General features: G+C 39.4%; 1 protein-coding gene across 3 annotated transcripts in view; it reads left to right on the top strand.

Moving 5' to 3' along the window:
- LOC149229834 (cycloartenol synthase-like) overlaps positions 1-13,587 on the top strand; it is a 403,955-nt gene that overhangs the window by 267,588 nt on the left and 122,780 nt on the right. For all 3 annotated transcript variants that reach the window (XM_089378753.1, XM_089378752.1, XM_089378754.1), the window contains one exon: positions 6-62. In XM_089378753.1, coding sequence (XP_089234879.1) covers positions 6-62 — 57 coding nt within the window. The remainder of the gene's footprint in view (positions 1-5; positions 63-13,587) is intronic.

Below are 13,587 nucleotides of genomic sequence, written 5' to 3'. Positions count from 1 at the left end.
TGCAGAATACAAATGGTGGTTATGCAACTTATGAATTGACACGATCCTTTAATTGGCTAGGGGTAAGCTATGTCGCTCTATGCAATTTCAAATGATTGAGATTTTAATTTTACAGTGTCAGATTATTAATATTTTATTAATTATTATTATTTTGACTATCTTTAAAAAATGATAAATTTATTTTCTTATCTTATTTATATTTTATTTACATAAACATTCTTCCACTAGCATTCTGCAGAATGACACTTACAAAAACATCACATTTCCAAAAGAAGTTGATATACTTGAAATAATATACTATGTCCGCTTACAACATTTAAGAAAACGATAAAAACATGGACAAATACATAATTCCAAACACACTCTGGTTTTTTCTTTCTAGAAGATTTATTAGAGAAGTCTCAAGGCATTAGTTTTTTATTTTTTCAAATCCACGTGAATTGGTTTTTTGCAAGCACAGAACTGTGTGCATGTAGACAGGTCTCAAGGCATTAGTTTTTTTTCTTAAATCCTCATACTCAATCTTTCGAATTGGTTTGTCGCAAGCACAGAACAATATGCATGTAGAGAAGTCTCTATGCATTAGATTTTTTTATCCGCATACTGAACAACCTTTTGAATTGTTTTGTCGCAAGCACATAACAGTATGGATAAAAGGAAATTATTTCTTTGCATATTTAATGACAATAAACTTAGGGTTCATCAGGGTAACGAGGTTCCCTCATTTCCACGATGTTGTGAGAACGTGGGATCCCGATCGGTGAGGCAGGGTGGCAAAGTTGGCTTGTTCCGAAGAACGGTTTGGTGTACATGAGTACATTAGGCAAAGATAGTTTCAAACTCAATCACACATATTTTCCTGTAATCCTAATTTCATCCAAAAAAAAAATTGTGCACTTCAGTATGATTATTTGGTGTGCCTTTTATGAGTAATTGGGTATTAATAAGAAAGCTACGCATATATAAATTGAATTTTTCATGATCAAAGTTTGTGGAGTTGGCTATAAATGTTTAGTAGCGTAGAGTTTTTTCTGTCTTGAACACAAGAATAGCCTTGGGTAATGACTCTGCTACTTCATTTTTTCTGGATAGTGTATATATATTATATATTCCAAGAAAAAAGATCGTATATTTGATATTTCAAGGGAAATCACAATATAAAGTCATGTCTTTTCCAGTGTTTAGAAAGGTAGGCATCAAACTTACTCTAAATGCAAAGAGAATCTAGTATCTGTGATTATCATCAAGTTCTAAGTTACAGTCATCCAAAACAAGGCATTTAACTCTCTTTTATAAACAATTCAGAACATAACTACATAAAAGTCATCATAGGTATTTTCTTGTCCTCGCAGACTTCCAAAATAGGGAGATTACATCTTTAAGATTAGATCTCCCCTCTACTATCTCAGCAACAGTGATCTGGCCTTCTTGAATAAGAGTTGCTTCTTTGAACTGATTTTCGATTTCTCATTCAATCATTGGAACATATGTTGGACTGTGATCATGACTAACAGATTTCTCATGTCTATGATTCTTTCGATAATCAGGGTTGTAATAAATTCTCCAAGCTATTTCTCCCATTCATCCAATCAATTACAATTTTGGAATCTTCTGACATTTGTACTCCGTTTATATTACTTCCCAAAGCAAGTTAAGCAGCATCCATAGAGTAGTTATCTTTCCTCTATTGTTTGGCCACATCTAGCTTTGAAGTTAATGTAATGATTATCCAAAAAATAAAATTTGACCAGCACCACACCTTCTCGTAGAACCTTAACATGCTCCATCAAGGCAGCTCCGCACCTTTGCCTTATCAATTCTTCATTCTTTAAGAATACTTGCATACTATACAGTGATATGTGGTTTAATGGTAAGTTTCGCTGGGTCAAACTAATGAGACTGCGGTTCAAATCTCAATGAGTATACGGCCTACTATGAGCTCGGCTCAAGGAGTAGACTCCCCATTTCCGAGAGTCTCAACTCTTGCTAAATCATAAGATCTGTTATATTTAGCTTGCAGGTTGCTGGATATACTCTTGGTGTTATAAGGCAGCCACGAGGGTTGATCCCGGACCTCCTCTAGATTAGTCCAAAGAATTATCGATTCACCATGGCTAAAAAGAAAGAAAGAATACTTGCATGCTTGATTTTAATTTTGGTTTCCATATCCCTCTACAAGCATAGGTAACCCAATGGCTCACCTATATTGGTAGAATCACTATATCCTGAAATGTCATCTCGTTTTGAGTTAACTATAAAGCCTACACAATCATACCAGGGAGTGCCCTCTGTATTGACACTGCTTTGTCTGAAGGCCATCCTTTTAGACATTCAAAAATGTTATTGCTTGATCATTTCCCAGCCCCATTTGACAATTTTAAAGATTTAGATCACATATTTTGCAAAGGGACAATGTACAAAGAGATTGTCAATGGATTCTTTCTCTAAGTTACATAGAATACATCATCGATGACCTTGTCAAGTTTTCCTTTCGCAATTATCCCAATTGAGCACTTTGTTGGATAATCCAACAATAAAAGGATCTTCAAAACTTGAGTTTCCACATTGAAATCTACTACTACTCCTTTACAATGCTTTAAAAATTATTTGCACTGGAACCAGAGCTGGTTGGTTCTGTTGACCTGATCCTCGTAGGCATCAAATTAGCCTTCAAACTGGTTCAGGGACTGGTTCGGTATGCAACCGGTCACCTACATGCTGCACACGATTTAGATATGAAAAAGGGTTAATTTTTATTAATTTAAAAACCTACAGATACTCTTTGCACCCTTAAAATATGAACAACCTCTCCCCTATCTATTTCCCTCACACCTCTATCATTGAGCATTTGGAGTTTGTGGAGCTGCATTGAAGAGTTTTGATTTGGAGTAAGTTTGGAGCTTGTTTGGCATTCCTTATGGGCTATTTGCAGTGCATTTGGCATCTAAGCTAGAAGGCTATAACCCCTATACAAGCTTGGAAGGGTTATTGACTAGATTCTTGTGCTCATTGATCTCATTCAAAGGTTTGTTAAATCTGGCCCAGTTTTTTCTCTGTTGAATTATATTTCATTTGATGAAAAAAATTAAAATAGGGTTTCTAGATTTGTTTGGATTTACCATGGCCCCCTGAATCAAATATTGTACATAGGTCCATGTTGATGTTGTTCATAATGAAATGCTTTTCTAATATTGCAAGAAACACTTAAAAGTGGGGTAGTCATGGGTTGAAATAACACTTGACTGGCTAAGCTACCCGACATGTCTTCCTCCCCCTATGTCATGTATTAACTTTTCAAACACAACACGAGCATGAGACATTTTGGCCATGTGTTTGGCACATGTCCTTTTCATAGGACACATGTTAGAGATGTGTTTGGCATGTGTCTTGTTCACAAGACATGTGTCAAACATGTACTCTAATCATGTTCTGAAATTCAGACATGTGTTTGGTGAAAAAGCAACTTGCAGTCTCTTAAAATCAATTTTTTTCCTCATTCAAGTGCAAATAAGGGCAATTAAGTAGTGTTACAAGGGATTGCAAGTGTTGGGAGTGGATTTGTCTAGGCCCTACTAATGCTATGTAATTAATGGCAATGTTAAATTTTTAAAGCAAAAGTGACTTAAAGTTTTAACATTACCATTAATTGTTTCAAAATGTTTGTCCCAACCTCACCAGATTTCATATGGAGAAAGTAGACTTTTAGATCCCACTTAAAATCCCACAGACTTAACAATTTTTAGGATTTCGAGATTTGGGGGATCGCAACATTTCCATTCCATTCTATCATGTATGAGCATATGGAACTAGCATTTAATCAAGAACACCGATCCCTGTATATACCTCAATGTTGATGGAAATGATTGTTGAACTCCTCTATCATGACCCTAGCAAAAATGTGCCCATCAGTCAAACAAAATCTTGATTTGACATGATAAATTTTTTCTATCTTATTTTAATGCTTAGAGGGTGATATTGATGATGAGGATCCCAATATAGGCAATGATTTTGATGATACATAGTTATTTGTTATGGCACGGTTTTGATTTGGACTCTAGAGGCCATCTAGAGCCTCTTCGTTGTTGTAATTTTGGTTTAGAGATGGATTGTACTAGGTGCTATTTTGGTTATATACACTAGTCATATGATTGAATTTGTGTCATCATCATGTAAAATTATAAATGTTTTACTTTCTAAATTATAAAGAGTTTTAAATCTTTGTCTATATTTTGTTTTTGTATGTGTAATAATTCACTAATTTGTTATATATATATATATATATATATATGTGTGTGTGTTTGTCCCGTGTCAAACACTCATATTTTTGTGTCCTCTGTGTCTTGTGTCATTGTGTTAGGTGACTTAGTTGGCTGATCAAATAGGCCAAGTTGTTGCATGTGATTCTAAATACACCAAACCTTGTAATTATTTTGTCTTCTAAAAATTCCATCACAACTGAATCAATTGCCTTCTTAGTGGGAATTGGCTCTACCCACCTAGTGAAATAGTCATTTGTTGTAAAGATCCACCTGTGACCATTGCTTGAATTGCCCTTAAATTCACCAATAAATTACAAGTGCCATTATTGGAAGGGCACTTATACTACTACTAGTTGCAAGGGCGATGCTGCTAATTTTTGTTAACTTGTAAAACTTTGACATGGATGAAATTCCTTGACAAACTTGTGAGAATCTATAAAACTGGTGGGCCAATAGTATCCCCATCTCAATATATTATGGGTGGTGGTCTTTGTTGCATGATGAGCCCCACATAACCCCTGATGAAATTCTATTGTAATTTTCTTTTCTTCCTCTAGACTTACACACCTGAGTATCAAAACATTTGAATTCCACCACCCTAGACCTTGATCTATAAAATAGTACTTTGAAGATTTAAGCCTCAAAACTCTCCTTATGTGCTCTGGAAAGTGTCTAGGACTAGTCATGTGCTTGAGGTAGAAGATAATGTATGAGTACCAAACCTCTCAGTTCCAACTTCTATGTCACTTGTTGATCTTGGTACTTGGTTCATCCTCAAGTCCCAAATCTTCTTCATTACACTTTGCTAACAACTTAGCTAGTCCTTGTCCTTTGACAATCTTTGTAGGTTTGATATCAATGTCATATTCTTGTATTTTTGCTGTGCATTTTCCATCGATTCCCAAGCAATACTTCTATGAGAGAATATCTTTCACCGCAAAAAAAAATATTTTGGAATACCCAATGTATGTCTTGAAGTGCTTTAGTGACTTCACTAAAGCATATGCTTGCTTTTCCATGTTAACATATTTGAGCTCTACATCTCTTAACATCTTACTCATAAAGGCTATTGGTTGTTCCTTTCCTTGTTCATTCTTTTGGACCAACACATTTGCAATAATATTGTTAGAAGCAAATTAAAAAATTAAAACTTCCTCTGTAAAATTCGGGTTTACCAATACTAGGGCATTCACAATGGCTTTTTTTATTTGATGAAATGTTGCACAACTTGCTTCATCCCACTTGAAGACTGCATCCTTCTTCAATAATGTAATGTCCCCACTTAGCAAGTTTTGCTAAGTAAATACATTTTTGCACAATTTTGGCATACTTAAATTAGGAAAAGTGGGCAGGAGGACCCCACTTGACATTTTGAGGAAAGAAGGCTCCCAAACATTAGAAGAGAAGATAAATCAAAAGTACAGTGGGATGTGGGGACCACTCCAAAAAGGGAATTCACAACCCCTTAAGAGAATTCGACTTGTGGAAAGGAGAAAGGAGGGAATTTGACTTGAGGGACCCACATGGAAGGAGAAAGGAGGGAATTCGACTTGAGGGACCCACATGGAAGGAGAAAGGGGGCTGCAAAGATAAATAGAGGTGGATGACCTCATTTTGGGACTTTTTTCCGATTTGATAACTGAACCCTTGTATGCTTGAGCTGCTAAGCCAAGTCTACACCATGTTGTTCAACACACGAGGTTTCCAAGAAGGAATCTCACCCCTTCCTTCGGTGGGCATTGAGCGCCATCCCTAGGAGAGTTTAGCACACATTTTGGGAGCTGATCCAGAGGAAATTATAGGAATTTCAAGTGAACTTTGTGGGCAGACTAAGCGCAGAAGAGGAACTTGCACCCCTGGGGAGAACCAGTTTCAGTACAAAACAGATTTCGAGCTTTTGGGGGCTTATTCCCTTGGGTTTTTGTTTGTGGTTAGTGGTGTTTTGCAGGCCTGAGTTGGGGGAAATTCTGGGAGTGAATTGGGCAATTTCTGGGCATGCACAAAGGGTCACTAGCTGGCCTACGCAAGGGTTAGGAGGCAAGGAGGATTTGGCACAGGTGGGAGTTGGAGAAACAAGGGAAATTTCAGGGGAAATTGGCAGGGATTTTTTGCGTGAATTTGGGAGATTTCAGGGCAGAATCTGCAACATTTCTGGTGGTGCGTACTAGCTGAGAGAGTGGGCATTTTCTCCCTATTTTGTGGGTATTATGGAGCTTGGGAGTTGGGATGAAATCTTTCTAGGTTTTGATGGAGTTGGCATGGGGAGCACATGATTAAAATATCAAAAATTTTGGAGTTGTTTAGAGAGTAGAAAGTGCATTTCACCTATAGCAGCAATAGTTAGCAGTTTCTAGGCCAGCGCAATCTTTGAAGAGAACCATATTCAACACTTGGGCTTCACTAGTTTCACCTGGGTTTTGCCTTGCTTGTTGTAGCAAACCCAAGTTCCTCTATTGACTCTTATTGTACTCCATTTTGCTTCAGTAATAAAATGGCTCAGCTTCTGGAGAATTTTCTGGGTGTTCATTAATGTGTTTTGCATGTCTGTTTATTTGGTTCCATGTTCATGATCTTGCTTTTCTTATCACTTAATATTTCCACTAGGAATATTATAGTGGTATCAGTGTTGTGATCTGGCCAGCTGTGGGAGATTTTTCCTATGGCCCCAAGAGATAAGGAGAATATAAGTTACCAGAGGCAAAGATACAGGAGTAGAGAAAGGTAGTTGGAGATTACCCCAGATTCAGAGGTTCTTGAGTAGGAGAAGGAAGGAACAGGCTTGGGGGACAAAGATGAGGCAGTCTTTTAGAGCCACTTGAAGGCTTTGAATGATCTAGTGAAGGGGCAAAGAGAGATGTTAGAGAAGATGAGGTAGCAAAATTGTAACAAGGACATTCATAGGGACTTCATAGGAGGTGAGAGATCAGGGGGTTCCCATCAGTTCGACTATCAGTCTCCTCAGACCCACCCTCACATCTACACTGACCCACGGGGTCTACCATACCCATGTTTTTGGTTCCCGGTGCGAGAGAGCAGCTAGGGTAGGATAAGATGCCTATGGGGGAGTACTTTCGCGAGTGGTAGTCTCAAGGAGAGGAGTTTGGAGCTGCCTTGAGCTTCAAAGATTATTGCTAGCTCAAGCAAGGCAATAAGGGGAAGGGAGCAGGAAGCTCATACACATAGAGCTCAAATCTACAACATATAGCTGGGAGATTATACCTCCCAACATTTGATGGCTCTCCCAAGTGTCCTCCCAAAGCATGGGTGGGGAAATTAGATACATATTGTCAGCTCAACCAGATGACAAAGGTGGAAGCCAATAAAATGGCTACCTTGTAGTTAGAGGGGGAGGCCCACGATTAGTGGTTCCATGGCTTATCTACATTAGGGTATGCTAGTGTGACCTCTTATGAGGAGTTCACACGGAGGTTTGTGGAGCGTTTTAATAGAAGGGATCTTGAGGCACATTTCAAGGAGTTAACCCAACTCAAATAGACAGGCCACCCGAAGCATTACATAACAGAGTTTTTGAGGGTGTCAGTGATGTTTCCATATTTATTAGAGGGCAGGAGGGTTTTCTTGTTTATAGAGAGGTTGATTGAGCCTTTGCGAGGGTTGGTGTGATCGAGCATATTTACTACTCTCCAAGACGCAATTACTTGCACCTGGGATTTGCAGGACACAATTCCCAAGACTAGAGCACTAAGACCCACTCGGCCCAATTTTCCTCAAAGGGGTAGAGACACCAGGCCCCCACCACAGAGGGAGACTAAAGGGCATGGACAGTTGGATGAGGAGACTAGGCGAAATCTCCAGAGGAGGAAGTTATGTTTTACCTATCAGGAGCTGTGGGCAACTAGGAACATATGCACCAAGGGCAAGGCCCATTACATAGAGGTTTTCTAAAATAGTGAACCTGAGGCTGATGTTGAGCTGGAGGATGATGGAGGTGATGGTGGGAACCACACTACTGGAGGAGGAGGCCTGCCTCCCCCAATTGGAGGAGCTCCTTTTTTGCCTATGGGGGAAGTCATTGCTTCACTTCGAGGAGCACCGAAGTACTTGATGATGAGGATCAGGGGAACAGTGCAGGGGTAGTGTATGTCAATGTTGGTGGACAACGGGGCTACCCACAATTTTGTTGATGCGTAGATGGTGGCGAGAAGAGGGATATATAATGAGACTTTTGAGGGATTTTCAATCATAGTACTCGGGGACAGGACTATGCAGTGCACCCGATATGTCCCTAGCATGACATTGACTATGGGGAATTGTTCGATGATAGACCACTTATTTGTTGTTGATGTACCCGACACCAATGTGGTGATGGGTGTCCAGTGGCTCTACTCGTTGGGGCGTGTGACCATAGATTGGAAGAAGTTGGAGATGGAGTTCACAGGGCCAGATGGTAGGTTAGTATTGGTGAGGGGCATGCACTCGTACCCACCTTAGACAGTGTCAGCATACAAGATGGAGGAAGATTTACGACATGGGACATAGAGTGGGTTGTGGAGCTTAGGATCTCAGAGGAAGAGACCTAGCCATGACCACCCCATCCTGATATTCAAGCAATATTGGATAGGTACCCAGCAGTTTTTGGAGATATCCCACCAGATTGTCCACGGGATCGAGGATTTGAGCACACCATTGAGTTGAAGGAGGGTGTGAATGTGGTTATCACTACATAGTACAGGCATCCCAAGGCTTACAAGGATGAGATAGAGCGGGTCATATGAGAGTTGTTGGCGTTGGGGCATATCAGGCTCAGCTCTAGTACCTTCGCTTCATTAGTGGTGCTGGTGAGGAAGAAGGACGAGACCCTCTGCATGTGTATTGATTACATAGTTCTGAACAAGAGGATTCTGAAGAAGAGATATCCCCTCCCATGCATTGACGAGTTGATGGACGAGCTCAAGGGAGCGAAGTATTTTACCAAGATAGATCTTCGTTCGGGGTACCATCAAAATTGAGTGAGAGAGTAGGACATCCCGAAGACGACATTCCAGTGTCACTAAGGTCACTTCGAGTTTTTGGTTATGCCCTTTGGGCTAACCAATTCCCCAACTTGTTGAGAAATCAATGCTTGTAGGAATTATGGTTTGATTCCTCTTTCTTGATAATTACTCGTGAATTATGTTGCCTTCTTTTACTTCTTTATTAGTTTATCTTTCATCAAACAATTACCAAATTATATGTATATGAAGACCACAAAAACAAGAGACACAAGATGTAGGCACCCAGCCAGGGCAAAACCCAGTCCAACGCTTCCACTAGTAGATTCAAATCAAGATTAAACAATCCAAGACCTCTTAGACCTAGACAAAGACCTCCTCCAACCACCAAGTTAGCCCTTCCTTTCAATAGATGATTCTTGTCAAAGTCTCCAAGTGACAGCTTCCCAGTAGCAACTACAATCCATAATTTTGGCCCCCAGCAACAGATTTTTGGCCCCCAGCTTCAGAATTTCGGACCCACAGTAGACTCAGAATTTTGACCCCAACAACTGCCCACAAACTTCACGTGTGAGAGATAGATAGTCCAAGAACTCGTTTTAGGTCTTCCCAGCTTCTTTCGTCCTTCTCCAACTACTTCACTCTTTTTTTCTGCTTCTCTTCCTTGTAGATTGAAATTTATGAGTGAGTGCTCCAAATAGGTCAAACTGCCTCTATATATAGCCTTTCTGCTGGGTCAAATTTCCTTAATGTAGGCCGACTTCATGGGGACAGGGCCGACTTGGTATGGAGGTGATAAATACCCTTTTGACTCTAAAATAATTCTTTTTACATGTTACAAAAGCCCAAGAAGGGTCTAATAAAAATTGCAACAACTATATTAACTCAAGACAAAACCTAAAAGCCTTCAATGGAGGCTTTGACCTAGAAAACATTTAAAGGGTCATTCTCTTTAATAATAAAATTTCTTTTGACAAGCACAATTATGAAAACCGAGACTAATTACATTCTTCAACACTCCCTTTTAACTAGGCCAAAATTATGATACCATAAAAATATCTTTAAAAATCGAAAAAAAATTGGCTAGGCCGAAAAATCACGATTTCGAGATAAAATTAGGATGTTATCGAGATGTTCACAACACTGGTCAACACCCTTAGTTAGTTTATGGTAGAGCTGAAGAGAGTGAATTGGACAGTAGCAAGGCTCATTTTGAGGTATTTGCGTGACACAATTGGGTCAAGGTTACTTGGAAGCAGGAGCGGAAGTGGGAGTGGTGAGCGACATTTTCAAAAGCTCCCAGGTCGAGAGTGAATTTTTATATAATATACATTTTTATATATTTTGATGCATATATGTCAACAAAAGCATGTAGAATGATGAATTAGATATAAAAAGCATAAAAACATGGATTAAACCATATAACATCAATCATCTAGAAGTTATAATCTTCATCAACCACGTCCACAAGTTACAAGTTCTCATTTATATAGCATGTAAGGGTGCACATAACCAAAATAGCATCGAGTGTAATCCATCTATGAACTGAAAATACATCAACAAATAGGCTCTAGATGGCCTCTAGCATCCAAAAAAATCATGCTACAACAAATAGCTACATATCATCAAAATCATTGCCTATCTTGGGATCTTTGTCATTAATATCACCCTCTAAGCAATTAACATAAGATAGAAAAAATGTAGCATGTTTGTTTGAGTGATGGGTACATTTTTAGTAGGGTCATGATAGAGGAGTTCGATAAAAAAATAGAGGGCTTGGTGCTCTTGATTAAATACAAGTCCCATAACCTAGTACATGACTAAATCCAATGGAAACATTGCAATCCCTCAATCCTAAAAAATTGATAAGTCTATTGGATTTTGAGTGAGATCTAAAATTCTACTTTCTCCATATGAAATCTAATGAGGTTGGAACCACTCTCAAACATCCTGAGTCATTTCATGGTAATGTAAAAAATTTAAGTAAAATGATGAAAATGAGTGATAAAGGAGAATGAAACTTTTACTTTAATAATTTACTATTACCATCAATTGCATATCAATACTATGGCCATAAGCTTGATTATTAGGCTGCCTACTAAAAAAATCTTGTTTCTTTGAATTTTTTCTATGTTTGGAACATCTTTGTGACAAATTTTGTGAAAAACCCAGGGAGCAAATTTTGTTTTGCGGGAGTGCGACAGGAGCACGTTCCCGGGTCACTCCCAATTCACTCTCGCTCGGAGCATGTTCTGAGAGCAATTCAAAGCAGGGGTAGCCACTCCCCCACAACCCTAAATTGGGTATGGGTTGAAATATATCCGAGGGGATGACGTCAAACTATGTGGATTCACATATGCAGATTGGGCAGACAGTTCAGTGGATAGGAAAAGTAACTCTGGATACTGCTATGAAAATTTGAAAACCCAAATCCTATTGTAGTAATTGGAAATAATTCTCCTAATTTTAAATTAATTTTTAACAATTTATTTATTTTGCTATAGAAAATACTGAATCAATCACATTTCAACCTACACAAATAAAAATGCGGAAGAAATAAACGTTGGAAGAAATGCTAGCACCACATAAATTTACATGGTTATTTTTGGATCAATTTCCCCAGAAAAACCCAACTTGGGAAAACTAGTGCAGCAGTGAGGGTTTATTTTATTATGCAGCAGTGAATTTTGAGTCATCTATGGATGCCTGACTAGAAATCCAAACAACAAGAAAATATGAGTAAAATACTAAAGGGAATTACCCTTCTCCCACAGGCAATCTCTGGTTGGACTTTCCCTATCAAAACTCGGCCTCCTGGAGCACTACGTCAACCTCTTCTCTACTCTGCGTAGTTGGTTGGGCAGCTTGCTCTGGACTAGACTCATATGAAGTCATTCTACCCCTGGATGTTGAGAAAATCATCTCTCCGACACTCCTTCCCGGCCTCTGGATCTGAGAACGAATTTTTCTCCTCTCCAAATCGATCTGCCTGACTGAAGCACTGCGTAGTCCCTTAACATTGCCTCTCTGGGATAATTCGACTCACTTGCTGCTGCCTCCCTGGATTTGGAAAATCTTTCCTCTGGCTCACTATCCCTACCCCTCAATCAATACTTCAATCTCACTGGCTCTCTCTCTGGCAACTGATTTCTGCTACTCTGGAAATCAATCTGCTCATGAAATTGAACTGTTGAAGTGTTTTCTCCAAGCCCCATTGACTTCTTCTTATAATCCTCTGTTGAGACTTCAACGGCCAAGATTAGATCTTAATCAATGACTAGGATTAACTCAAAGTCGATACGTGTGAGTTTCTAGAACATTCACACCTTAACTTAATTAATTTTGATTAATTAGTCATATTCCTTAAGTTTAGCCTTAGGAAATATTTAAAAATTGACTAATAATCTAATTAGGTCATTTCTAGGTGGAATTTCAAGGCTAGAACACATCCGATGCTACAAAATCTAACACTCCCTCTTAGCGAGGAATGTGTTCTCGTACGGTACTGCACATCATGTGTCAACACCCTGTCTCTGCATCATCTCCTATCACGCTACTGATGTCTGGCTGATGCCCACCAACCACTACGCAACTTTGATATGTTGAATTTGTGCTGCTGCTGACACTGCTATACTGTTGCCAACATTATATCTGCATTGCAACTCCCTCTCATCTGTTGCTGCTGCAATTGCAACATCTACAACTGAAAAGCATCCTAAATACTGAATAAAATGTGATCAGTATAATGCATTTGTCTCCCGAGTCTCTAACTTCTACTAGCATATGCACTATCACTGAAGACTCTACGTTGCTGCCAACTCTGCACTGAGCCATATGGTCTGTTGTTAACACCGCACTGTGCTCCTCAGCATCTTGCTGCTACTAGTCTGTAGCTGTCACTCTGGTATTGACTGCATCAACTGCGACTAATCCATTCTTCTTCTGAATACTACGGGCTCCCGTAGTGAGCTATTGATTCAAGAGGTGGACCTCCTCAAGAATCATGCCCGAATTTAGTGCTATGGGGCTACAACACCAAGTCACCCCACCTCGTTCCTGGAGGTATATCAACAAACTTGGTGAAGTCTTCCTTCATCCTGGAGGAAAGCTTATCGATATCTGCTAAGGTTGCCTCTTCATCTTGCTTCTCCTTCTTGTCCTTTTACGTGAGAGTTCATTGGGTACTGTAGTGACCAAGCTCACAAAATCTAAAGCACTTGACCTTTGACAAGTCCTTCTTCTCCCTCTGCTCCCCCTATCCCTGATTGGGACCCTTTGGTGCGAGGGCCACATTCTCCTCCTCCTTCACCTGCCTCTATCCATTGTTGCTGCCACTGATAGAGCTCTTTAGAATGCTTGCCTCAATTCCTCCTACT

This window comes from Pinus tabuliformis, chromosome J (assembly GCF_031772625.1).
Source record: "Pinus tabuliformis cultivar Carrire ecotype Pingquan chromosome J, CPIR1, whole genome shotgun sequence".
Lineage (NCBI taxonomy): Eukaryota > Viridiplantae > Streptophyta > Pinopsida > Pinales > Pinaceae > Pinus > Pinus tabuliformis.
Note: the sequence above shows the minus strand (reverse complement) of the source record. Positions and strands in the feature narration are given on the sequence as shown.